This window comes from Halichoeres trimaculatus, unplaced genomic scaffold, assembly GCF_033239565.1.
Source record: "Halichoeres trimaculatus isolate MK-OKI-2021-1 unplaced genomic scaffold, fHalTri1.1 fHalTri1_scaffold_3, whole genome shotgun sequence".
NCBI classification, from domain to species: Eukaryota; Metazoa; Chordata; class Actinopteri; order Labriformes; family Labridae; genus Halichoeres; species Halichoeres trimaculatus.
Genome location: NW_027437181.1, coordinates 15,173,723 through 15,199,513, shown reverse-complemented (window position 1 = coordinate 15,199,513; position 25,791 = coordinate 15,173,723). Strand labels below are relative to the sequence as shown.

At 38.1% G+C, this 25,791-nt stretch overlaps 5 protein-coding genes across 6 annotated transcripts; 2 read left to right on the top strand and 3 right to left on the bottom strand.

The window, feature by feature from the left end:
• Positions 1-1,413: 1,413 nt before the first annotated feature.
• On the top strand, positions 1,414-10,302 carry LOC141787833 (C3a anaphylatoxin chemotactic receptor). The gene is made up of 3 exons (XM_074666513.1): positions 1,414-1,558; positions 8,822-8,985; positions 9,346-10,302. The coding sequence occupies exons 1-3, from the start codon at positions 1,414-1,416 to the stop codon at positions 10,300-10,302; spliced, it is 1,266 nt and encodes a 421-aa protein (XP_074522614.1).
• Positions 10,303-12,618: 2,316 nt separating this feature from the next.
• Positions 12,619-16,649, bottom strand: cenpq (centromere protein Q). The gene is made up of 8 exons (XM_074666647.1): positions 16,297-16,649; positions 15,341-15,398; positions 15,087-15,198; positions 14,828-14,896; positions 14,324-14,453; positions 13,931-14,050; positions 13,164-13,234; positions 12,619-12,763 (listed from the first exon to the last, which is right to left on the bottom strand). The coding sequence occupies exons 1-7, from the start codon at positions 16,393-16,395 to the stop codon at positions 13,166-13,168; spliced, it is 657 nt and encodes a 218-aa protein (XP_074522748.1). The 5' UTR covers positions 16,396-16,649; the 3' UTR covers positions 12,619-12,763; positions 13,164-13,165.
• Positions 16,650-17,085: 436 nt separating this feature from the next.
• Positions 17,086-19,654, bottom strand: mrpl16 (mitochondrial ribosomal protein L16). Its single transcript, XM_074666733.1, has 5 exons — positions 19,422-19,654; positions 18,886-18,957; positions 18,443-18,591; positions 17,974-18,267; positions 17,086-17,463 (listed from the first exon to the last, which is right to left on the bottom strand). Exons 1-5 carry the CDS (start codon positions 19,486-19,488, stop codon positions 17,272-17,274), a joined length of 774 nt encoding a protein of 257 aa, XP_074522834.1. The 5' UTR covers positions 19,489-19,654; the 3' UTR covers positions 17,086-17,271.
• Positions 19,655-20,489: 835 nt separating this feature from the next.
• On the bottom strand, positions 20,490-22,763 carry txnl4b (thioredoxin-like 4B). Of its 2 annotated transcripts, none has more exons than XM_074666731.1 (3): positions 22,683-22,763; positions 22,289-22,440; positions 20,490-21,402 (listed from the first exon to the last, which is right to left on the bottom strand). In XM_074666731.1, the coding sequence occupies exons 2-3, from the start codon at positions 22,408-22,410 to the stop codon at positions 21,237-21,239; spliced, it is 288 nt and encodes a 95-aa protein (XP_074522832.1). In that variant the 5' UTR covers positions 22,411-22,440; positions 22,683-22,763; the 3' UTR covers positions 20,490-21,236. The 2 variants fall into 2 exon arrangements, with proteins under 2 accessions (XP_074522832.1, XP_074522830.1); XM_074666729.1 differs by having other exon boundaries at positions 22,538-22,747.
• Positions 22,764-23,647: 884 nt separating this feature from the next.
• Positions 23,648-25,762, top strand: trmt10c (tRNA methyltransferase 10C, mitochondrial RNase P subunit). Its single transcript, XM_074666803.1, has one exon. The coding sequence runs from the start codon at positions 23,920-23,922 to the stop codon at positions 25,444-25,446; it is 1,527 nt and encodes a 508-aa protein (XP_074522904.1). The 5' UTR covers positions 23,648-23,919; the 3' UTR covers positions 25,447-25,762.
• The last annotated feature ends 29 nt before the right edge of the window (positions 25,763-25,791 follow it).

Genomic DNA, 25,791 nt, shown 5'->3' with positions numbered 1-25,791 from the left:
CCCTTTTAAAAAAAGAAGGAAAATACTTATTCATTTCTAACAGTTTACAGAGTTTTAGAGTTCAGAGGAAACTTAAATACTAAACTGCTTACATTTAGTGAATTTGTATTCAACCAGCTGAGCTCTTGATTTAAATACCCTCTTCTTTATGTTCTCCTCAGTGAAAATGAACCCTAAGTTCAGAACTCTGTGTGGGTTTCACTTGTGTTTGTGACCCTTTAAAATGGGCCATATGATGAAGTTCATATTAAAACTTAGTCTGTTATCTTTCTATGCAGAGAGCTGAAACAGGATGTAACAGGTGCTGCCACTCTGGTTAAGATGCCTATCTAAGATGAAATGTCATCAGGAAGTGAATGTGTGTTTGTTTGAATGGTTGTCAAGTAGTCACTGACCTGGCTCCTCTGTTAAAACGCAGTTCTTCCTCTTCCTTTCTCTTTCTTTCTTCTCCTCTGCTGAGCGTCTCCCTTTCTCTCTCACACACATACACACACAGTCTCCTGTCCTCACTCTCTCCTTGTTGAACAGTAAAGCCAGACCATCGGTTAACATGTCTTTTATACACCCTACCATGAGTCATGCGAAATCCCCCTCGAACTGAATGACTATCAAATAGAAAAAGAAAATCACGCAACAAAGTTTGCAGTAATATGCCTCTTTAGGTTTTTTTAATGCAAATGCAGCCTACCAGAGAGCATATTCATTTCTTGAGATGACGTGAGGGTGGTTGCTCCTTCACACTGTTAATCTTCATTTAATGCTATGGTCTAACACATAAAGCAGATGTATGATTTACCAGAAAAAGAAAAAAATCTGTGGTTCTTTTTTGAACACAAAAGGGGGAAAACACATCTTCCAAGTAATATCAAAAGAATTCAATATTCGGGGAGATTTAGTGAAGCAACTGGATACTCATCACAGCAACAGACACTAAAGTCACTGAATGAATAAATAATGTTTTAGAAGTTTTCGACTTTTTACATAGTTCTTGATTTGACTTGAGTCTTGTTACAAGAAACAAGGATCAAGAAAGAAGATATCTGTCAGTTGGAGCTCCCCATCTTTCCTTTATATATATATATATATATATATATATATATATATATATATATATATATATATATATATATATATATATATATATATATATATATATATATATATATATATATATAAAGATTGCAAAAGTCAGACAATCATTAAAAAAACAACTCAGCTGAGCTTTTTTAAAGGAGACCACAGAGACAACATTCGAGGTCCCTCAAGCAGAGTGAGGACACCATTGTCCCAATCAAAACGACCTGCTGCTTCTCGAACAATAAACCTTGGATTAATAAATAGATTAAAGCCCTTCTGAACAGAGAGAAGAGGGGCTTCATTTTCAAGGAACAGGGGGAGTGTAGAGAAGTCCAAATGGAGATGAGAAGGAAACTGAGACAGGCTTTAAACAACCATCCACTGAGGATTGAACCCAAGGTGGGACAGAACAGCACAAAAGGGAAGTGGAACGGGAAGAAACAGGTGACGGGCTTCAATAAGCTAGCACAAAGAACTGAAGGTGACCCAGAATTTGCTGCTAACCTGAACCTGTTCTGGTGACTCTGGGTTATCAACTACCATTTCTGCCTCCCATCCACCTCTGCTGGCAACTCTACTCTTTGGTCTATCATCAACTTAGCTACCTTTCCTCCTCTCAAAACAGCATCAATGGACAGCCCTTCACCAACTGCTGACTGCTTTCCTAAATCCCATGCAGTTTGCTGACTATACAGCAGTGTGGAGAATACCATTGTTTTCCTGACCCACTATGTTCTGTCATACCTGGTGAGGCAGGGGAGCAGGGGAGAGTCATGTTGTTTGACTTCTCACATACTTCCAACAGCATCCAGCTTTGCCTTTTAAGAGGCAAGCTGCAACTCAGAAGCCTTTAAGTTCTTAGCATCACCCTCTAGACCTTTTAATTTACCACTTTAAATCCAAAAATAACAGTCTTTTTATTTCAAACAAGTTTAACTCAGTACGTGGCAAATCGCTGACCCAGAAATTAATAAAGAAAGGATCATAACCCCGATCAGATTCAACATGGTACCTTACACAATCGACACACCCGAGTGTGCTCTCCTCATCCCCGATAAAAGGAAATTGTATTTTAGGTTTCGGTTGAAACCCTGGGTCTTTCTTTAACCAGAGTTTACAAAGTTGTAAATTTGGATTGCTGAATCCTGTGTGTGCACTCACCACATTAATCACAGAGATGAAAAAATGTCTGTGTGGGTGAGACCTTCACCATGTGCTGACAACTTCTTTGCCACACAGCTCATCATGGTGTGTACATAAACTCATATTCATCATAGGAAAGTGCTTTTGGAGTGCAAACACACTAATGTTTACCATCATGTGTAAGATTCACTGTTTAAGTTCTGGCGTTGGTGTGCCAACCAGCACTGAATACAAAAAGCTAAGGCTGATGGGACATTTTTTTACAGGTGTGTGGCCATAGACTTAAAGAAAAACTCAGTGATATGTTAGTTTCTTGGGCTGCTGTGGGTCAAGGGTCAAATCTGCTGTTTTCTACCAGTAGGGTGGTGGTTTAATCACTGGCTTCTGTAGCCACATCCCAAAGTGTCTACACTGGTTTGACACACACTCAGCAGTGTGTTGGTGTGTAAGTTGGGAAAGTTCATACTGATGGGCCCTTTGCTTAAAAGTAAAAGACTATTAACCTTCCTGAGAGAAACATAAACCTGCACATACCTGCTTTCAAAAATCAGTATACTGTTTGTAACTTTCATGCAGATATAATTCCCTAAAACTCTGAAAACTTGAGATGTCTATTAACTTTCTTGTTGATGTGTAGCCCCTTGTATGCTGGTTCAATTTCAGCTGGGGTCTTCTCTTGCCCGTCAGCTGGCTCTTAAACCTGTCCATTTAAAGACAAAAGAACAACATTAAAATACAGAGAGTTATTAGGATGTGGCTTTTTTTCCCCTCATATCAAGCTTCCTGTTCATGGAAACCACCTCCTGTCTGTCATCAGACTTTTTGACAGCGTCAAGGCATTTAAATCCAGACTTTCCTTTACTACACATATGTAAAAGAAATATTTTAAATATACTTCTCTGTACTTTATCTGTTCTATTTCTTATGTTGTTGTTGTTTTGCTTCGAAGCAACACAGTAAGTCAAAAACACAGTCAGAATTGTTTGTCCTTTTAAATTCTGATAAAAGACATTTGTGGCAACATTTCATGATAGTTAATTTGCATTTTTATTTGAACTTTCTGGTATTAACTTTACTGGATTGTCATTGAACCACCTGGGAAATCTTTTTACAATATGACTGTACAAGGTCTTGAAATGATCTAGATTTCTGTTTGACAGTTACAGGAGTGCCGCTGGTGGGGATTTTATTACAGACCCCATTCCTCTAAATGACTGTGATCCAGCAAACTATCCTCGTTCTATATCTCAGATGGCACTGCATGCAATGTTTGCTTGTGGTAACCCAGTAACTAAGTCATAGTGATCCTTTTCTCAGAAGACAAGGTGCCTCCCCGATCATTCTCACTACCTATCACCCCTCTTCCCCTTTCTTCACTCTAAACTCCATCACTCAGGATAGAATTTTCTGAACACATGAGCTGAACGCACACCCTTCTCTAATGGTGTTAAGTACATCACATTCCTGTGAACGTGTTGAAGAGGAAGCACGCTGAAAAAATCAGTTGTGATGTACTTATAGGGGAAAGGTTGAGGTATATGAGGAGGTGGGGGAAGAAGCACAGATGCAGAGGGGACCCCCCCTCATTCATGTACTGGAAATTCACCAAGTGTAATATACCAGCTGAGAGCACAAACTTTACTTCTGTCTGCCTGTGAGACTGAGTCTCCATCTGATGCAGATGTCAAATGTAACAAGGAAGTCTCTCCCTTTTCATCTTATGAAGAATAGACAAGTTAAAGTCATGTTTTTAGAGACAGCATGGCAGAAACAGAGAACTAGGGGACCATCTTCCACCTCTGAGATCTAGCTGAAGGGCTAAAATAAAAACGTCTTCATGAAGACTTTTATCACCACAATCACCTTCACTTATAACTTCACTTGCTTTCCTTTCTTCGCGGTCTACAGTTCGGGGAAACCAGAGATGCCAGCTGGTGTGAAAGTTTTTTTCGAGCAGAAAAAACGAGTAGCATAAGTCAAGTCAAACAGGAATACAGCACACTTTCTTTTTGTGTCTATTTTGAGTTTTGTACAGCTCTGTTTCAGTGTTTCCACGTAGGCAACCTGAGGACCTCACTTTATTCTGTTTTTCCTGCCGTATGTGGGGCATATATGAAAGGATATCATCTGATCTTTCCACCAACTTGTAGGTCTATGCATCCTTTAAGTCTGACACATGTGGCACCACTAAGAAGTTACTGTTTTTTTTTGTTTTTGTTTTTTTAAACTGTCATGATGTACTTCAGCCCTAAAGCATGTATTTTCTTATTGACTAAGAATATTATGTAACCCATTTGTAGATCAATAAACTGTTACAAAGATTAACAAAGCACAGATTGTGTTTAATTCCTGCTCTCTCACTGTGACATATGAGCGGTAGATTTCCCCGATCAAAACCCAGCATCTAAAATTAGCAGATTTAAAGGAAGTGTGGGCGACAATTCAAGTGGAAAGACCAACGCCAGTTATGATTCAATTCCACATACTACTTTAAATATGTTCACACTTTTCATCTTTTCTGTTTCTTAACATGAAAAGATTCAAATGACAATCAGTTTAGTTGATTTAAATCACACTATTGATGCCAACTAAAATGTAAGGTCAAAATTGTTGTTAATTTTTCTAATAAACATCTCCAGCTGCATGCTTCATGATGGCTTCTGTCACTGTCAAGAACTTAAACCTAAGTGTGCTTAAGGAGAATGCTCTGTATATTAAGTAAATATCAAAGAAAGTCTCTATTGAAGTTATAAAAAAATTGGTAGTTTTGTTTGACTGTGCCGTTCCCCTGTGTCATTGTTGTTTCATTAGTTTCATTAATACAAAGTTCTTTCAGCAATCAGATAAAGACAAATGTTTCGAGAACAACAGAATCAAGGGGAAAAACATTAAAGTTTCAAAGCAATAAAAGCATAAAAGTGTCTGAAATTCAGAGTCACTTTGAAATAAATGATTAAAGGTTAAAAGTTGAAAAGAAACTGACCTTTAATTATACATCAAAAAGTACATAAAGAGTTAATGTTTTGTTCTTTTACCTTTTTTCTGATTGATATGTCCTGTTGGTGACTGCACAAATCATATAAATTATTTTAAATATTTTAATAATGTTGATAATGTATTGTATCTCTCAATAAGCTTAAGTGTGTTGATATTCATCAAGGCTTCATAAGCTTTAAAGTAAAAGGTAAAATCCCCAAAACCCACTTAAGCAATAAATCTCATAAAGCTTCTCATGTTGAAAACCACTTCATAAGACGCAACTAATTACATCTCCCTTATAGCTTAATCAAATGAGCACCACTGCCATCTGCTGTTAAAGGTGATCTATTGCAAGTTAAAGCAAGTTAACATCAAAATAAGCAGAACCATAGAGCCTATGTTCATAGATTTTCTTTAACACAAAGACATGTTCATATTCAAAATAAATGTGCAAAGATGGGTCAATGTCAGTTTTTTTAGTGATGCAAAATATTGGATTTTTGCCGATATGCAGATATACCGAAACCCCTTTTGGCCGATACCGATAATCCCAAGTTTGTTTGTTATTTTCACTGTAAAGAAAGCTAAGTCTATCCTGTACAGGAATTTATATGTTACTCTAATTGTGACGGTCTTATTTGTTTAAGAAACACATAAAACAAGACAAAAAACTTTTGATTTTACCATAAATAAGAAATGCATTATTTTTTCAAACTCAAGACATTCAATATTGAAATACAGAAAAATAATTTCTTTAGATCACATGAACTTTAAATTTACAATTAATTTTTAAATGTACAATGCATTTTTAAACAAAACCAAGTTGCATTTGATTATTTTATTGCTACTGTAACAATCTGGAGACAGACACAGAGCTCTGCAGTGCAAATAAATGAAGTGCTACATTTTATTTAAGGAGCTTATTTTTCAGATGGAAAATAATAACAATCCTAACTGAATAGCACCTTATCGGCAGAAATTTTCATATCTGCCGATACAGATAAACGTGTTTGTAAGCTTTTATCAGCCGATACGGATATTGTGCCAATAATATTGTGCGTCCCGAGTTTTTTTTTTTTACCTTTGATGAAAACAAAACTCAGTTGTTGTTCAAAAATACTGAAAAAACAGCAATGAACCACATTGCTACTCCAGTTGCCACAGAACACCACTGAAACAAATGCACAGTGTAGTCTTTCCATCAAACTTCTGCTTTTAAAATTTTAGAAAACTAGTTCTTATCTGCAAAAGCAATACCTTTATTGGTTCCCCTTTCTTTTGAACTCACTGTTTTTAAAATAAAAAAATCTATATTTATCTTTAGTATAATAAGTCCCTCCTTTAGTATAATACATGTGCCACACTGAAGATGAACAACTGCTTAGGTAATGTGGTATTTATTTAAGAGAAAAATGGGGGGAAAAACAACAGTTGCTTGTTGTCTAGCTTGCGATCCAGGTGATCTCAAGAATCCAATTACCTCATGTCTAAGAAACTTCTGAAAGACTGGTTTGGGGATCCACACAGTGTAAAGAACAGAAAAGTAAAGGCATTAGACTGTTATAAATGCAATGAGATTTGCACGTATATGTGTGTCTCTGTTATGTTTTATCATTTGAGGGTTTGTTATTGGATTTCAAAGGAGGTGATATTAATAGTTTAACCCCATACAACCCAAATTAATCAACAATTATAAAAGAAGTAGATTGTTTTTATGTGTTTTTGACTTCTTACAGTTGTTAAATTGAATGGAGATTGTAAATTTGACTAACGTACACAGAATAGTTATATCTCAGTTATATAAAGAGACATAAAAAGTTCATCCCCTAATATATTATGACATAGTGGACCTGATATAATATTTGGTAACTGTAGAATATGAATCAATGGGTAATAATGAGAAACAAAGGTAATTTCAGCTGCATCAAGACCTGACAGGTTATGTTTGTTTGCAAATTTGTGACAACAGGCATCAAGGGGTTAAACAGAGATATAGAAAATGCCATTCCCTGAGCAGTAACCTAACATCAAGATAACTGGCCAATGAAAAGAAACATACTGTTAAAAAGGCATCTGCATCTACCCCTAGACCAGTGGCATTAAGTTTGTGTGTGGACACAGAAGAAGCTAATCATTAAATCAGACAAGTTCATTGGTAAAGGGGTGGGGATTCTAGTAAGCTTGATAACATTTTTTTTTAAAAGAAGGTCACTGCCAGCCCTATTTCCTAGTCTCACCATAGTTTCAAATTCATTTCTAAATAACTGACTTAAACTGTTCTAGGTTTTATGCAGTAAACTTCAATGCATTTTCTAAAAGCATTTCTTTGTATTGAAAAGTAAAAGGGGCAAGCGATTTAAAGAAGTAAATAAGGGAACTTGTCCATGACTGAAGCAAGCAGTGTTGTACTTAAACATGAGATGTATGTGTCAGTGAATTAGTATTCATGCTAGCTGTAAGGAAAACTGAGTGCATTTGTCACTTTATCCTTCTCTAAAGTTAATATTTAATCAAATAATGTTGGCAATAAAAAAAAAAGTTTTGAGTCAGAGGAAATGGCATTTCATTGGTTCCTATAAACAGAGCTTATGCCTCTGATGTTGATAGATAAGTTCATAGGAAGGAGTGTGTTTTGCAATCAGACAGAAAGAGAGAGGGAGGGAGAGAGAAAGCTTGTTCTTATAAGTAGGCACTCCTTTTTCACCCACACACAAGGCAAATAAAGGTAAGAATTACTTTTATTAAATACATTAGCATCTCTGTTAAACTGGTTTTAGGAAATTTGATAATACATCTGCCACTTCTTGTTACATGTGATATAGATTTTAGAAAGCTTGACTTCATTTGATACAGGAAACACACGTGCTATCAGTCACTTACTTTGGAAAACGTTACAGTCCCTATCGTGTAGAAATCAAGGTGTGGAGGTGTGTTCATTAACACAGGAGTCCTGGCATGCATGCTGTTCTCATTCCATCTGCACAAGTACATTCAGGCAGGGCCCTGAGGCAATGGAAGATGCAGGACAATTCTTTGTAATCATTCATAAAAATGACAAAAGAAAAGTGTTCATGTATGTATGTATCATGATGATACTGAGATGGTATAAGATAAAGATAAAATGCTCAGACTGGGGGAACTCTACTGTTTTTATTTTATTTTTATTTTTTTCTGGTTTGAGGCACATGTTTGAAAGTAAAAGGGGGAATTGGGCTTAGGTTTAAGGAAGGGTACCAGGAGCTGACTGATTGTTTTTCTCTTTTCTGATTAGAAAAGTGTTTAGGGGGTTGAGGTGAGATGAAAGACTGCAGAGCTTGACTCACTCAAAAGCAGAGAGACGTAAAAATATTCAATACTTAATCTGAACTGTTGTGCAGAGGAGGTTTAAGAGAAGAGAGAAAAGGCCAATGTAAAGAATGAAGCCTGAGATGTGGACATCCCTTTTTGAGTTTCAAGCCAATACTCAGATGCAACAACTCATGTTGCACAAACTTTATCTTCGTAAAAAATAAATGAATAAAAATGTGTGGCCTGTTTTCATGTTTCTAGCAGAACTGAGAAAAGAAAAGCAGAAATAAGATTACCCACTTTTTCAAATCGAATCTCGCCTTGTGTGTTTCAGCTCATCGCCAGTCTGACACAAACTCAGAGGCTGATATGAATGAAACACAGTTGTCAGTCCATACCAGGAACCAGCAGCTAACTGGTCCCAATCGCTCCAGCAGCCTTTGCCAAAATGAGGCAGTGAAAGGAATACAAATCACAGTCACCGTTCTCATCTTCCTGGTGAGAAATGTTGCACACATTTCACTATGACTGTCTGGTGTGGGGATTTGAAGAAAATGAGATAAAGACAATTGTACATTGATGAAAAGCACTTACACTCTTGGAGTAATCTACAGCATGTGCTATGAGGACTCACGGGTCAGAAACAGACATTGTTGATATTGAACAAAGCCAAACTAACTGTGTTCTTCTAGTGTCTGTATGATTAGAGAAGCAAAAAACTTCTTTTCATTAAGTAAAATGAAACAAATATCCACATTTCAAGCAAATAGTGCATTTCATCAATGTCAAACAGCTTTTTGAAAATTGTTCCATGCTAATGCACCACATTACTTAGCTAAGCTACTTTTCCTCCTTCAGGTGGGTGTCGCTCTGAATGGCCTCGTGGTTTGGGCCCTCGGGATGCGGGGTCAGCGCCACCTGGTCCGCAGGGGCAGCAGGGAGGAGACTCGTGCAGCCAGCAGTTTCCGAATTTACGTCCTGAATCTGGCCTTAGCTGACCTAGTATTGCTCCTGCGTACCCCCCTCATGTTGGGGTATTTGGCTCATAACTGCAGCTGGCCTTTCAGCCTTGGTCTCTGCCAGATAATCATGTTCCTTCGAGGCCTGGGCCTATACGCCTCCGCTTTCCTCCTCTGTGCCGTGGCCCTGGAGCGCTGCCTGTGTCTGCTGAGGCCTGTGTGGGCTCGACTGCGCCGACCCCACTGGGCCGTTCCTGTGGCCTGTGCCATCTTATGGCTGTTAGCCACAGCCTTGTCTATCCCTTACTTCTACAGTGCCGACTTGAAGGAAATAAACGGGACGTATCACTGTATTGAGAGCACGACGTTTAATATTGGTTTGTTTGTCGCAGAGACGACAGCCGGTTTCATCCTGCCATTGCTTGTGTTTTTGGGCAGTAACCTGGCTGTTGTAGTCGCCCTTCATCAGTCAGTGCCGCCCACACCCACTTCATCAGGCCCCTCAACCACACGTAGAATGACCAGGATGTACCATGTGATGTTTTTAACCATGCTCCTCTTCCTCACATGCTGGGTGCCGTACTTTGTATGTCGGTTCATTCGAGCCTTGGCTGAGGGGCGTCCTGACCGGAAAGTGCTGTACAACAGTGCAGTTCTTGGCGTTTACATTTCCTTGTTCCTTGTGTACATCAAAAGTGCTCTTAACCCAGTGCTGTATGTGTTTGCTGCCCGAGGCTTAAGTCGTGCTATCAAAGCATCACTCGTGTCCACTATTGAACGACTTTTCAATGATGACTCCACGGAGTCCATTCGACGAAAATCATTAAAAAACTCGCTTAAAAATTCACAGATGTAGACGAGAGGTCGACACTTTTCTTATATTAAAACCATACACGTATAAATTTCAAAACTGTGACTGAAAACAAAGGACACAGTATATGTCACAATATTTCTACAATGAGAGGAATGTAGCTATTATGTAAAACTCGTCTGACCTGTTGTACAACATTCTTCACATTTTTATGATGAAGCTTGTAAGGCAAAAATATGAAGGCCAAGTACAAAAGAGGACATCAGTGTTGCATGTGGGCATGGTGTTAATTTCATAAATATTATATCAATGGGTTAATTTTCACATTTGTGTACATCTTTGTGTATAGTTTGTAAATATTACTATCTCTCTGTGTTTTCTCCAAATGTCAACACCTACTCACATGAGTTGAACATGGTGGCCCTGCTGAACACGACTTTGCAGAAAAAAAAAAAAAAATCCCACATGCATTTTATTGTTTGTCGTCATGTTGACTCTTTTGATTATTGGTTTTCTTCTTTTTTTCTTTTCTATGTCTCTGTCATCTTGTTTTTTTTTGTGTGTGTGTTGTGTTTTTTTATGTCTTCCTTTTTATTGCATGTTTTTGCCCTTTTGTGTTTTTATTTTCTCTTTTGGTGTTATCTTTTTGTTTAGTTTTTTATCTTTTCTTTCTTTTTTGTTGTGCTATGAACTTCAGGGCCACCATACATGTATCGTTGGCTTGAAAGACTGAAAAAAGCTTTTACAGTTTATTACAAAAAGACAGCTGAACCATGTGATCCGTCAGGCAAACCAAAATACTGAATATCACAGCACAGCATTGGCATCAGAAAGATAAACAAACATCTAATCAAACACTGAAGCAGCTGTGGTTTCTGGCAATCATAAACATTAAGATTCATGGCACAAGTGTGAACAGTAGAAGTAGGTGACTGTAGAAGACAAAAATGCAGTTACTGTTGTAGCATGCTAATAAAGAATAATGCATGAATCATCTTGCCCATTTATAAGTGGGCAGGAGGCAACACCTTTATGAGAGAGTAAAACAAGCCAAAGTCAACACAGCATCATGTCATTCCCACTATTTCCTGGCCAAAGGGTAACCCTTGCTTAATGACTCTTCCAATAACTACTGAAGCTTGCATGTGCTGTCTCACTAAGGTGCTTTGTGATAGTGAGATGAACTTTTCTGTATAAGCATTGACTCAAAAAGGTATTGTTGGTGTCATAAATGTTATATTATATTAATGAGTTTATTTTCTTGATCACAAGCACAGAGTAGTTGTACTGTTAACCTATGAATGTATGTGTATCTATGAGAGGACTGAAGCAACAACTTGCTCAATGGAAGTGAAACTGTTGCAAAATCATTATATAATACTGAACGGATGATAGAATAGCTTTAACATTGTTTGTTGCTTATAAAAGTGTTTTTTTTGGCACTGATGACCAAAGGAATGAAACTATATACAATATCAGCACTTTACATTTATTTTATCTGCATTAAAATATAAGTAAAATATTTTGACTCTCCAGAGGATGTCTTTGTAACTCCATAATACATCAACAATTTAAAGTTATCAGCAAACATGACCCAAGCCCACCTGAGAAGACTTTTTTATTAAAAACAACCAAGAAGTCTCAGTCTACAGGTACAGAATTTACTAGTACAGTCTGTGTAGTGGCATTAAAGCAGACAGGTGCATCCATAGCACAACAGTAAAACAGTCAGCTCTATAGAATTATTTTTTTTAGAAATAATAAAATCTTGCAGAATACTTGATGCAGAATACTTCATGCAAACATTTGAAAGGTCACCCAGGAGCCAAACTATTGATGTGCATAAGCCCATAACCTCAAACCTCAACATGGTTCGATTCTGTGTCATTTCCTTTTCCCTCTTTGTTTTCCGTTTCACTCTTAGCTGTCAGTTCAAATTAAAAGGCAAGAATTCAATCAACTTTAGGGCATTTCTCATCTCATATAAAGCAGCTTTTACAACAACAACTGCTAAAACTGAAATCCTAATTTCATTTTTAATAGAGCGACCACAGTTCGAAACATCCCAATGTAAGTGGATAACTTTCCTGTTCAAAACTGATCACTAAAGGTGTACCAGAAGACACAGAGGTGGAAATGAGTGTTCCTAAGTAATATTTTCACATAAGCCAAGGCCTCAAGTGTGTTCTCATGTCTTATTCCTGTAGATCAGGGATCTCCAACTCCTACCCTAGAGGGCCGAGATGCTGCAGGTTTTATGTCCAACCAAAAACTCCACCAGCTGATTTCACTGATTAGCCTCTGCGCTCTGCTTGAATGTGATGTAATCAGTGAAATCAGCTGGTGGAGTTTTTGGTTGGACATAAAACCTGCAGCCTCTTGGCCCTCCGAGGTAGGAGTTGGAGATCCCTGCTGTAGATCTTCTTTTAGGCTTCTCTGATCTGTGTGAGAGAAGATGTGCAGTCCTCTCAAGCGCCTTTTCTGGTCCCATTTTTCTCTCCAGCACCTAAGGAAAACCTTACATTATTTTTGCTTCCAGTAATTGTATGGTGAGACCCTTTTTTTGTGTAAGCTTCAGTGTAAAAAAAAATGCTTTTGCTGATAAAATCAGACAACATAGAGTGACAGCTGTCATGTTTTCTTTCGAAAGAACTGATTTCAATACTTTTTCACAACATTACACAGAAGTTGCATAACCAAGAACATGTTTCAACTTTCCTGTTTAATCAAAGAGGAAGTGTCAACTCAGACATTTTTACCACATGTTACTCGCAACAGTGAGTACAAGGTTTTTCTTGCTACAAAGGAAATGAACCTTTTAAGTTCAAGCTATTGTGCAAAAGGGACAAGTCCTGCAGATGTAATGTTAAAGTAATTAAAGTTTGTTTGTGCACCCCCATGCTTACCTCTAATGCATTTCCATCTTTGTGCACAGGCGGGGAAGATGAAGAACTGTTTGTTCAGTTATCTGTAAAATCTATGAGAAAAAAAAGGGAGAAAACTGAGTATTGACATATCTTTATCTCTACATCTAACGGTTGAAGTTCAGGAAAAACAAGAAAAAAACCTTATCTGAAAACCCATGCTTTGATAACTTTTGAAGGTTTAATGCAATGTTTTTCAAACTTTGCTAAGAAGTGTTCAGATTGCCCATGCTAAACAGGTGGGTATTTTCATGGAGAAATACTGTCTGCCTCTTTATTTCTGGGTCAACTTAATTATGATGCTGAAAATGTCCTTTTATTGCTGTTTTACCAGAGTTTATTAACATTATAAGCCTGATTAAAATGAATATTACTTTTTACAGGACTCTAGTGTGATTCTCATGTGATCTTGTGTATCCTGTAGCCCAGTTAAAGGAGCAACACTATCAATACGATGTAACGGCTCTTTTCATCTACTTTTCACCATATTAAGCCTCAGGCTCTGACCTTCATGTTTAACATCCTTCAGAGTCTGCAGCACAAAAAAACAAATATTATTAAGACATGATTTCTTTTAAGAAATAAATTACCAATGGCTAAGATTAGCTCTGACTTAAGTCTCTGTCTATGTGGTAGTTGTGTTGGATAGATACAGTGAAAGCATTAATATGAGGATCAGGCATGTGTGCAACCATTTTTTCTGCATACTAAATGTAGAATGGAAGTGTTGAAGTGTAGGTGTTTGGGACCTCTTTAGCTATCCCTTCCTCTTCCTCCACCTGGTCTCTCAGCATTCTGCATGAGTGCTGTAAAGACACCGTCTCCTCTTCTGTCCTCTCCAGAGCGCTGACCACAGCCTTCAAATCTTCCTGCAAACACATCATGTAGCCCAATGTGTGTGAGCTTAGGATTTGTACCATTTTTTACATTAATGGCTGCAACTGGAAATATTTTCATCACTATTTTTGAATAATATATCAATCCCCTGATACTAAACACAAATACCCATGTCCATGAAAGCTACGGGACATTACGGATATCCAATCAATACAAGATATACAATACAGCTGAAACTAGTTTCAAAAAGGAAGAAAATGATCATCTTTAAGGTACAGAAGTCTTGCAAAATAGCTTTTTCACACCTCAAGCTTTCTGAGGGTCTGCTCTCCAACCACAGACTTCTTTGACTCATCCTGGTGTTGTTGAGATGAATACTGGATACATTTTTCTTTGCTCTCAGGAACTTTGAGCTGTGCACACTGTGCAAGAAACCTACAATAAGTGAGGAAAAGAGATCAGCAATCAACTTATCAAAATCTTTTATACCTGAATACATTTTAACCCATCTTAGTGTTTTATGAGTTTTGATGTTCATGAAGTTTGTAATGAGTGGTCAGGAAAATGTATTGAACTGATCTGCATGTTCATTTAACCCCATATCAGTTCAGTTCTCTATAAATGCATGATAGACCACGATTAGTAAAATTAGCTTAGGAAAAAAAATTATCACAATATTCTACATGACTAAAACACACCAAAGTTTAACTTGTGATAAAGTACCTGCTTGGCTGGTAATGTAAGTAACTAACCCATTTGTTAAATGACAATCTATCTAATCAATAACTATCAGTTACATCATTCCATACCTCTTTTTCATTATGTTCAGATGTTCCTGGCTCTCTTTCTTCTCTGTCCGATTCAAGGCAAGAGTTGCTCTGTAAACAAATGAAACAGCCCTTACAATGTTGATTTCACTGCACTCTGACATATGAGGTGCCTCTTTTCTATCTATTTCACTGCTCTGGATGGCTGGTTCTGCAATTGTGCTTATAGAATACCATCTAATAACAACAAGAACAGATCAGGAAAAAACAATCAAACAAGGTTTATAGTATCAAAACTTACAGTATTGACAAGTCTATCATGTTCTCCAGAGCACAGATGGAAGATTTGGTCATCAGCTTCCACTTTTCTTGATCTTTGAACTTGTTTGTAGGGACTGGAGGTGAACCTTCAGCTGGCATGTTATTAAAGAAAACATAAAGCAACAGAGAAATGTTGGTTTTCCCTGCAATCCTATGCAGTATGTAGCTTTATTTTTCTAATCAAATATGCATTACAAAACTATAGAGGTGGAAAGACATTAAAGTTGATCTAACCTTTCCTCTTCTGTGCTTGCTTCAACTGGTATTTCCCACTGATTTTTGGCTCTAAGTCCTGTAATAAAACCATGTAAAGAAACTTAAGAATCAATCAAACTAATAGAGTAGCAACAAAATATGTCAGCATCAGCTGAAGCATGTGGACCCTGTGGATTTCTGCATACATTGGTCGTAAAATGTGTTCTGATCTTCATTCAAGTTACAACAATGGACAATAAGTCTACTGAAACTAATACCACTGAGAAAATTATTTGTTTTCATGTTTTAATAGAAAACACCGTGTAAACATGGACAGTGCAGGCTGAAGGAACACACCACACTATGTTTGGAGAAGAAAGGCACAGCACACCAATATCAAAACCACATCCCAACTAGGATATATGGTGGAGAGGGCTCATGGTGTAGGGCTGCTTTTATCAAGACATTTTTCAGGAGAACTTATGGCCATCTGTCCACCAATTGAACCTCAAGAGGGAACGAGTAATGCAACAGGACAATGGCTTCAACAGAAGAAAATATGCATTCTTGAGTGGTCCAGTCAGACTCCTGACCTAAACCTGATTGAGATTTTGTGACATGACATGAAGACAGTGGTTTACACAAGTCATCTCAAGAATATTACTGAACTGAAACAGCTTTGAACAGAAGCATGGTCCAAAAGCCGTTGTGAAGGTCTGGTCTGCAACAACACAAAACGTTTGGTTGATGTTATGGCTGCCAAAGGAGGGTCAACCAGTAGGTTCACATACTTTTTCCAGCCTGCACTGCTGATGTTTTTATATTGTGTATTCAAGAAAGAACATGTGCCAGCTTGTGTTGTACTAGTTTAATCAGACTGATTGTCTATTGGTGCGACTTAGATGAAGATCAGTTTTTTTTGCAGGAATCCAGGTAATCCTTAAGGGTTACGTACTTTTTCTGTTTATGTTCTGTTGTTGCATCGTTGATCTTACCTGATTGCTTGCCTTTTTCGCCGCCTTATCCTTCCTTTGCTTGCTTTTCAAATTAGGGTTTTTTGACGCAGCTCGGCTTGAACCTCGTACAGGCTTCATGTGTGCTGACCTTTTTTATACAATCTATGGTGCTGACTTAGCAACTAAACGAAAAGGTAATGTTATTGACAAATGTATCGACAGTCTGATGTATCTCTAATCTAGAAAAAACACTGACTCTCTAGTGCAGAGGTCAAATCATTAAATTGTAAGACTCAGCAAATATGAGAACAAAATCTGCAATTTGGGAATTGTTGATGTCGGAAGAGCTCATTTTCGCGCGGCTGTTCGAATACTTAAAAGGGGTGAACAAAGCGCATGCGCGTAAATTGTAAACCTATTCCCAGTATTTTGCTTGCCAGGCAGCTTTTTCATGATACAAAATATTGCATCGCGAGAGTCAGACGTCCATCAACGCAGGGTACATTATCATTTTGCAAGTTAGATTTAGGCATGAAATAAAAGTGCGTAAAGATGCCGCAGGTAACATATAGGGCAGAAATGATCCCAGCATCACGCAACATGCTACCTGTGAGCCTAAACGCAGGGCACAAAAATCTACACTCGCGTCTCTAGTAGTACGTTTGTTTTATGACAGTACAAAACTGTTCAACTGAATATCTTTTGAATTTCTTACTGAGATCTTTATAAACCACAAGGAAAAAACACGTGGACCAACAAAAACACGTTTCAACCAACAAATTAAACGTTGTTATTTACACTGATTTATTAGTTAAGAGAGCAAGAGACAAGAGAAACATCCATCACAGTTTCTTTAAATTCAATTAATCAAAGTGTTTTGGGTAAAACAATGAAAAAAAAAAAACTATTTTTATACATAACTGAAAATAGGAACATTTCAAATAATAGCTGCTTCCCATTTGCCTGGTTGGTGTATCAGTATGACACTGTGCCAATTTTAGTCCCTCAGGTTTGTCACACTCTCCCAGGGAGGTGAAATTTGCCTGTGAAGCGTCCATCGTGGCACACATCAAAGGGGCTGATCACTTTCCTGATACCCAGCATATTACCCCGTGCTATCTGTTTGAAGGTCCAAGGGTTTTGGTTGTTTTGTTCCATTTCAGCCTGCTTCTTGTGCATTGCTTCAAGGGTCTCTCTGCTCATAACCTGAATAAAATGAAGTGCAGTCGTTAAACGCAATCATCACACATGAAATGGAACACATTTATGAAAAAAGGGTTATATTGTTTCTTGTATTAAATTGAAAACATTTACTTTAAATTTCCTGTGGTGTGCATGTCTTTAACGTTAAGAGTTAAGCATCTTGAACTGCAAGCATGCTGCCAAGAGGTGTCATCAGAGCTTCCTCTTAAAAGTCAAACTCCAAAATAAAACTTAAGTGGAGTTCCACATGGCTGTTCATGATTAACATCTCTTAAATTTATATGTAATCAGCTTTAAGTTCACGAAAAATTTACCAGAGATTGATACAGTCTAGAAAAAACACTCTTTAATCAATCCTGTTTTTATACAGGTCAAACAATTTGATTAAAGAATTGTAGAAACAAAGAATCAAATATGTGTCATTTACCACTCTTCACTCTATAAAATGTTCATATATGTTACAAATAATAAGGAACAGGTAATGATTTTGTTTTCCTGTATATGTCCTCTCACCTTGGCAGGGAAGGGTAGTTTTTTTGCAATTTCTATCAAGATGTGCTGAACTTCTTGGAGCTCAATCTTTCCTCCCACCTCCACAATTAATCGGCCATAGCGGACAGGTGTTACATAGTGGTCAATGGCTCCCTTGCCGCCACCCATGCGTTGACCCAGACCTTTGCGAGTGATTGGCTTATATGGACCATTGATGCGCCAGCGGGCAAAGGTTGTGCGGGGATTCATCTTGCGGTTCACGGTAAGTCGTATCATCTCAATGTGACCCCAGTGAAGGTACCCCCCTCCCATGGCCTGACCATCAAAGGAGGACACAGAAAACAGGAGTCCCTTTTTGTAATTGTGTAATGGAAGCCATCTCAAAATATTTGGTTATATTTTACAACAAAGACTGTCAGTTTTTTAAAACTTGGTCCTATTATTTAAAATTCATAGGTAAATATCATTTACAGACAATAAATGCACTTACCACTATGGCATACTGTCCCGTTGTAAAGGTATTTGCTGCCTGAGCTGGTCCTTGGATGTCCTGCAGGTTCTTTGTTTCTTTCTTGGCCTTTTTAAAGTTTGGCACTTTTTTCATAAATTTTAGTTTTGGTTTCACTGGCAACACCACATCTTCAGGAGGAGTAAAACAAGAATGAAGGGTTATAAAAACAACTTTTCTTCCAGACAGCACTGGGCAGACACTTCTTAGTTAAAGATTCAAATACCAGACTAGACCCACAAAAGGGACCTATGAAACTCTTAACTGTGTTATGTTAATTATTTTCTTTATTACTGCTTAACCCCCCCCCCCCCCCCCCCCCTCTGCTGTATACATGCATATAATTATCAATCTCATTCAGAAAAAGACCCAGATCCATTACACAGAACTGACAATAATAGATGGTCGTGATAACAATACTTTACCACTGAAGTCTGGTGGGATACTGAATGTCTTTAGTCCAGAAGCAAGAACTTTGAGATGATTGAATATAGGACCTGTAGAACAAAAGAAACATGTAAATTCTTTGCATGGTGTTTTCCAATCCTAGACTACACATCAGGCAGATGAATCCTTGAGGGAGACATATAAACAACTATGTTTCAGAATCCAAAATTTGAACAAATAAGGCCACTTCTCAAAGCAGTTCAAAAAATCAAATCTCAGTGTGGAGACTGGTTTATTTAATGTTATGTATGTTTTAGTGGTAGCTTACTTGAAAAGCATTCCAAGTCCAGTGTATCTTTGAGAATCACTACTCATGTATGGCTGTCATCTGCCCTGTTAACTCAGTGTCAGAGAAAACCGCCTATCTTCATTGACAACGACACACCTGACATTTTTTACCTTACTTCACGTCACACACTGTTATAAACCCGTTTTTGGAAGACAAACTGGAATACTGAAAAGACGGCCGTTCACACAAATATGACTCTAACGTGAACGTTAGCTAAGTAATTACCTTGATGACCGTGGGCTCTGCACACACCGGTCAATCCACCGACGGCAGCCTTTAAGACGGAAAGCATTTTCACCGACACTGACAGTATAGGCACAAAACCTCACATGAGACTGTACGTATACAAAGGTATAAGCTGTTTTACTAAAGACTTGGTTATAAACACCATGCTGAGAACAAGGTCGCTGCCATTGCTGTATATTTTACTAACTTCCGCCGGGAGAAAAAGTACTTCCTGCACGTTTCCTTTTCACAATAAGGGTCTTGAGCGTTTAAACGTTTTTTTTTTCTTAGCTGAAAGCTATAGAAGGTTTTGAAGTGCTTAAAAATTATAACTGACAGGTCTCCCATAAAAGTAGGGCCCTAAGTGCTTGATATATCATTCATCTAAGATAGTGGTTAATTTTTTTCTTTTTTTCAACAGCTGAACTTTTTTAAATTTTAAGATACAATTTTTTGTGAGTTTTACTGTCTCTCCATATTGTCTCAGTTTTAATTATAAGAATCAGAATCAGTTTTTATTTTTTTCGTCTTCACACAAAAAATGAAAAGTCCACTTCATATTTTATTTTGTTTGTGGGCGGGGCTTTTAAGCCTGACAGTGCTGTGCCCTTCACAATAAAAGTCTCTCTGGCAGGCATGGAGAACAAGCGGTATACACCGTATACAGAGTATACACACACACACACACACACACACACACACACACACACACACACACACACACACACACACACACACACACACACACACAGCACTGTGCAGCACTGTGCAGCACTGTGTCACTGTTTTCACTCATTTCTGTGATGAAACTTCTGCAACATAAACACCTTAACATTCAAATTGCATTGCTGAAATTTACTTTTAGACATTCACAATGGGTTTCCTCTGTTTAGTAGTGAGTGGACTAAGTATGATGATACAGACCTTGATGTTATGCACACTGTTTCATGCTTCCAGGGTTTTTATATATTTATTCAGTCACACAAATTGTCATATCAGTAAACATAAACAGCAGAATAAAGCACTATACACAAAAATGTAAAGCTCAAGGATGTGGACAAACTAGACTGTAATTTTATGAAAAAAAAGTTTATTGTAAAAACCTATAGCACAATGTTAGACACATTAACTGTATCTCTGCTTAATCATGCACTTTCTTTTCCATGGGAAACATCACGACACTGCATTTTCAAAAACATAAAATAAAATGAATAAAATTGATTTATCAATCATCACACCCTCTCTGTCAAGCTTTAGAGTTACAAAATGTAGGTACTTAGTTAACCCTGGGGACAAATGTATCTCAAAAATAGTAACAGCATTTTACAAGTGTTTGGGTAAACAATGATCTTGTGTTTGCAAGAAAGCAGTTTGTAAAACAGTTTAATTGTCTTGTAAACAAAGTTTTTGTTTGCTGGCACTTTCACCAGACAGAAAAAATCTGTGTACACTTGGGATGTAACAAACAATCCCTTTAGCATCAAACATTTGGAAAACCAGTTTGAAATCACCATTGTTTACATCCTTGCAGTCATTTTGAACCCCCAGCTGTGTAATCAAAGAATTATAATGAAACAGTTGATGTAAAAGTCTACAACCTCTAAACATAGTTTGAGGCTGAAGTTAGGATTGGATGTTTTTTTGTTTTTTTGTTTGTAATTTGACATTTGTAGTAAAATAAACAAGTAAAGAGTCCTAATTTGAGAAACTTTAGTTCTCCCATATGTTGTGTTAATAAGAGTCAGGATTGTAGTTGATTTACTGGAGGTGTCATTCAGCGAGCAAGTAGTCCTCAGTGCTGAGCAGATGTCAGTTCTAAATTCCATGATAGAGAAGATCATATTTGGGAATATTTTGAGGATCTATTGGACTCTGAACAATCATCTTTCCACGCATGGCTCCTCTGTAAATGACTTCAACCAGATCCATGAAATCCTGCTTGGTCTTGAAGCTTCCAACAAACTTGGTGTGATCTGGAGAGCTGAGAGACAATACAATCACACATCAATCAATCAAGGTCAATCTTACCTCAAATGTGTTCCCCAGAGATTATCTTTTGCTTGCGTGTGCAAAATTTTGAATAACAGACGTGGATATGCTTTCTTTAACTTTCCCATTATAACAAGTAATCCGATCATTTCCCACAAGATCTTGACTTACTTAAATATTAGTCTTAAACTAACAATGCTTCTTGTGCCATGTCTGTTGTTTCCATAAGATGCCAACCTATGAATCTATAATTATATCTAAGGATGACAGAGCTGGTCTTGTAATAACTGGATCATTTTTTGGCAGTCTAGAAACCAAAACACTAGTCTTACCACTGTACACGCTAACAATATCAGAGCAAATTGACTGTATTTCTGAGTTGATTTTGTGCTTTTGGAGTTATGAACATCTAATGTGAAGTCGGATTCAAAATTAATTCATAGTCTAGGAAAAAGAACAATTCAGAAAGTACGGTCCCCTTCAGGCTTCCGACTGTACTAAACTTCTGACTGTTACTAGTTAAGATAGCATTATCAAACAAATGATGTGAAAACAAACTTTTGCAATGTAAATATGTTCTGCCTATTTAAATGACTACATAGCTCTTGGGTATTTGCCATTGGGTTGACAAGGTGAGTAACTCAAAATGTTTCCACAAGCTTTAGGAATCGACTCTTCACAAACAGAAAAGAATAGAACTTAATTTGTTAACAAGTGCAACGAAATTGTCAGCTAAATTGTACACTAAATCGATTTATCAGAGCCTTTATAAAGGGCCAAGTGTGTCAAAAGATCACATTTCGCTCCATTTTTGCAGAAATAAGAATACACAATCCGACAAAGCTCTTAATAAAATATCGGTATGTTTGTTTACTCACCCATAATCCACCTTCATGTGCTGCCCGTTGAAAAAGAAAACAGTCGAGGGGATGTAACTGATGTCGAAGTATCTTGTGTAGATGGGAGCTTTATCCACATCGACGATATAAATGGAGGACATGTTGCTGAGGTCATGTGCAGTTTTTGACAGCTGGTGATGACAGACACGACAAATAAACTGAGTCAAAGAAGTAGTGACAGTACAACTGAGTATTTATTGTGTGACTAGCGTTGTTGGTTCTGCTTACAATCTCATCTAAGTGTAGACAAACTGAGTCTTCGTCTCTTCCAAACCTCAGAACAACGACTTTTTCTGCTACGCCTTTTATAACTTCGTCTATGTCTTTTTTACAAGTCAACTTTGGCAAAAACAAACTCATTTTCGATGCTAACACGTTAGCTTCTCTTGATTTGCTGCTGAGGGGAAGTTACGTCATCCAATGGCGTGTGTCGTTGCAGTGGTGCAACCAGTTATTGATGATAAGGATTCCGACTCTTAAAGAACATCCGATTCTTTCGGCTCACGTAAAAGACTCGATCCCTAAGGCCCCCGGGTGTCTCATCAGATTTATTTTTTTGCCTCCCCAGATTGATTTATTACCAAAAATAATATTAAAGTATGTGTAAAATGAATTACTAAAAGCGGCTTGGGCCTGCTAGCTGTTAGAAAAGAAGCTTATGCTGCTTTTGCTCAGAGCCTACATCATATTGAATATGGTAGAGTCTGCGAATTGGCTTCATTTCACTGTTTCAGGGACAGATGGGTGACGTCGTGGAGAATACATCTAAATTCAACACAGTCTACAGTCACACCCCATTCTAAGAGGCATAAAAAAGCGCCAAAAAAAATACTTGTAAAGAGGAAAAAATACACATAACACACACACAGACCACAGTGATTATTCTGGTAGTCAATCTTCAATAAAGAAAGGTTGTGTTGGGATTTTTTTCTTTCTTTTGGTTTGATTTGTTAATTTCAGAGTTATTTTCTAATCTTGCATTTTACTGTAAAAAAAAAAAAAAAAAAAAAAAATTAAGTAAATAGTTTGAGTACTATCAATCAGATTATGGACTTTTGATCAAACTGAGATAGGTCTTTGTTTTTAGTGCTCCATGTTGAGTGTTTTCAGTTTATAGATAAAGCAATATAGAAAATAAACACTTGATACAGTGTGTTTTTACATAAGGAATTTATCTTACATTATTTTTGTAATTAATACGTTTGACAAGAAAAAATAATCAGTGGAGCCACTTGGGAGCTTAAAGAGTCGGTTCTTTTTAGTGAGCCGAGCTAAAAGAACCGACTCTCCAAAAATAGCAGATATTCCCAACATTACCCTTAAACGGATTGAGGTTGCTGTAGGACCAGTTATAGTGTTACACCATGTTCCAACGTGACCTTCCACCAATATTTAACAAGCGTGAAGTGAGCATAACTTCGAGGCTCTCAGACTCTGAACAAGATGTTGATCTCGTTTGTGACTTTTTTATGGCAGCGAAACGGACAGAAGTCGCATTATAGAAGTACATGATTGTTTTGAGCCTCGGAGCTATCACGATAGACTAGCATTGTTGGTCTACGTTTCCTGGTCTCCAGCCTCCCTACGACAACTTCACATTGTATTTTGCAATGTTCCGTCTGCTCGCTACTCAGGGTTTGCATGAACTCTGGACATGCAGTCACCATGTGACATCCTGTGTTACTAAGAGGAGTATCGTAAGTCTCCGTCCGGTCAAGAGCATCTCTTACCATCGACCACCACACATCCCTGGTCGAGTAATCAGCACTGGCCGCGCAGGGTGGAAAGATGCTCTCCAGCCTCAAATGGATAAGTCAGGGGAATTGGACATAATCGATCTGGACAAATGGAAATCCGTCATGAGATCTCAAGCAGCATCACAAGAGAAAGTTAGTGAAGAAGGTAAAGCAAGAGATGATGATGATGATGATGAAAATGACGATGATGATGATGATGACAGAAAAAATAACACAGGAAGTGATTCAAAATTTAGTTCCTCACCAGAGGCAACTCGGGAAATGGTCACAATGTGGCGTGAAGCAGGGAAGTTAGTACCCGAAGAGATAAGTGATGAACAGGTGAGGATTTTAGCAGAGCTCACCACCAAGTCTGCCAGGAAGAAGTACCTAAAGTTCCTGGCTATCAAAGAGGTCCAAAAAAAGGGCAGTAAGGAGAAAAAGCTGAAGAGGAAAGCAGAAAGGGAAGCTTTGAGGGAGCAGAGGGGGCAAGACAGTCAGGGGATGGAAGAAGATGAAAGACCTCAGGAGCCTAGAATGACATTTATCCGCCAGTTCTGGAACCGCTCCCTGGACCAGCTTCTGGCCTGGAGGAGCGCCCAGGCCATGATGTTTGATCAGCCCCTGGTGTTTGACATGAGCTACGACACAAGCATGTCCAGGCGGGAGGTAGAAAACACAGTGTCCCAGCTGATGGAGGTGGAAGGATGGAACCGACGTGCCATTGAGCCCTTTCACCTCCACTTCTGCAACCTGCAGAGGGATGGAGCCTACATGCAGGAGCTGCTGAGGCGATATGGAGAAGTGGCATGGGACCACCTGCTCATCACCGCCACTGACCGCCGGCATGTTGACATGTTTCCCCATGAACAGCTTGTATACCTGACTGCAGACTCTCCAAATGTTCTCCGTAAGTTTGACCACTCCAAGATCTACATCATCGGGGCTTTAGTGGACCGGTCGATTCAGTCTGGCTTGTCTTTAGCCAATGCCAAGCGCCTGAAGCTGACTACTGCACGATTACCACTCGATGAGTACCTCCACTGGGAGGTGGGAGCCAAAAATCTGACTCTGGATCAGATGATCCGCATTATGCTCACTATTAAGGAGACAGGGAAATGGGAGCAGGCATTAAAGTTTGTGCCCCAGAGGAAGCACGATGGATTCCACCAGCAGAAGACACCGAAAGGGATAACAAATAACAGAGGCAGGGGAGTGTCACAGTATGGACAAAGACTGGATAATGACTGGCCATTAAGACCTAAAAGTGACGGTCCAACTTTTCGGCCAGCCTACAAAGAACAGAAAGAAGCTGTAACCAAAGTACGGACATCTTTTAAGAACAGCGTGGATAGAGGAAAGGGTGCAAGCAAGAACAAAAATTGGTGGGATGAGGAATAATGTTGTTCAAAAACATGTTATCTTCTAATTTTATTGAAATGTTTATGGTCACCATCAGGATCAGTGAATTAACTGTAATGGACTTCATGAGTTGTGTTTCTGAATAACTGAATTGCAAAGAAGATAAAAAACAATGCAGTTTAAAAAACGTAGGAACTACTTTGGTCTTTATTTTTTGCCGCTGCTCTCAGTATACATCATATTCTCATCATTACAAGTTTTCCTTGCAGCTGAAACAAACCAAACTACACGAGAGAGCTGCAAACAGTCATGTGAAGTATATAACGTGTTTTCATTTCAAGATTTTTTAATTGGATGAAACAGCAAAAAGAAGACCACTTTTTA

What these genes read in the sequence shown, in the direction of transcription:
- LOC141787833 (XM_074666513.1), top strand. Translation starts at nt 1,414, where the DNA reads ATGGAGATGAGAAGGAAACTGAGACAGGCTTTAAACAACCATCCACTG. An exon ending in GCTAGCACAAAGAACTGAAG is followed by an intron (nt 1,559 to 8,821) that starts GTGACCCAGAAT and finishes TGTGTGTTTCAG; the next exon opens with CTCATCGCCAGTCTGACACA. An exon ending in TCACCGTTCTCATCTTCCTG is followed by an intron (nt 8,986 to 9,345) that starts GTGAGAAATGTT and finishes TTCCTCCTTCAG; the next exon opens with GTGGGTGTCGCTCTGAATGG.
- cenpq (XM_074666647.1), bottom strand. Translation starts at nt 16,395, where the DNA reads ATGAAGCCTGTACGAGGTTCAAGCCGAGCTGCGTCAAAAAACCCTAAT. An exon ending in CGAAAAAGGCAAGCAATCAG is followed by an intron (nt 15,399 to 16,296) that starts GTAAGATCAACG and finishes GTTTTATTACAG; the next exon opens with GACTTAGAGCCAAAAATCAG. An exon ending in ATGATAGACTTGTCAATACT is followed by an intron (nt 14,897 to 15,086) that starts GTAAGTTTTGAT and finishes ATTTGTTTACAG; the next exon opens with AGCAACTCTTGCCTTGAATC.
- mrpl16 (XM_074666733.1), bottom strand. Translation starts at nt 19,488, where the DNA reads ATGCTTTCCGTCTTAAAGGCTGCCGTCGGTGGATTGACCGGTGTGTGC. An exon ending in CAGAGCCCACGGTCATCAAG is followed by an intron (nt 18,958 to 19,421) that starts GTAATTACTTAG and finishes TTTGTTCTACAG; the next exon opens with GTCCTATATTCAATCATCTC. An exon ending in TATCCCACCAGACTTCAGTG is followed by an intron (nt 18,592 to 18,885) that starts GTAAAGTATTGT and finishes CTCCTCCTGAAG; the next exon opens with ATGTGGTGTTGCCAGTGAAA.
- txnl4b (XM_074666729.1), bottom strand. Translation starts at nt 22,669, where the DNA reads ATGAGTTTGTTTTTGCCAAAGTTGACTTGTAAAAAAGACATAGACGAA. An exon ending in GTCTACACTTAGATGAGATT is followed by an intron (nt 22,441 to 22,537) that starts GTAAGCAGAACC and finishes TGTCATCACCAG; the next exon opens with CTGTCAAAAACTGCACATGA. An exon ending in CACATGAAGGTGGATTATGG is followed by an intron (nt 21,403 to 22,288) that starts GTGAGTAAACAA and finishes ATTGTCTCTCAG; the next exon opens with CTCTCCAGATCACACCAAGT.
- trmt10c (XM_074666803.1), top strand. Translation starts at nt 23,920, where the DNA reads ATGTTCCGTCTGCTCGCTACTCAGGGTTTGCATGAACTCTGGACATGC.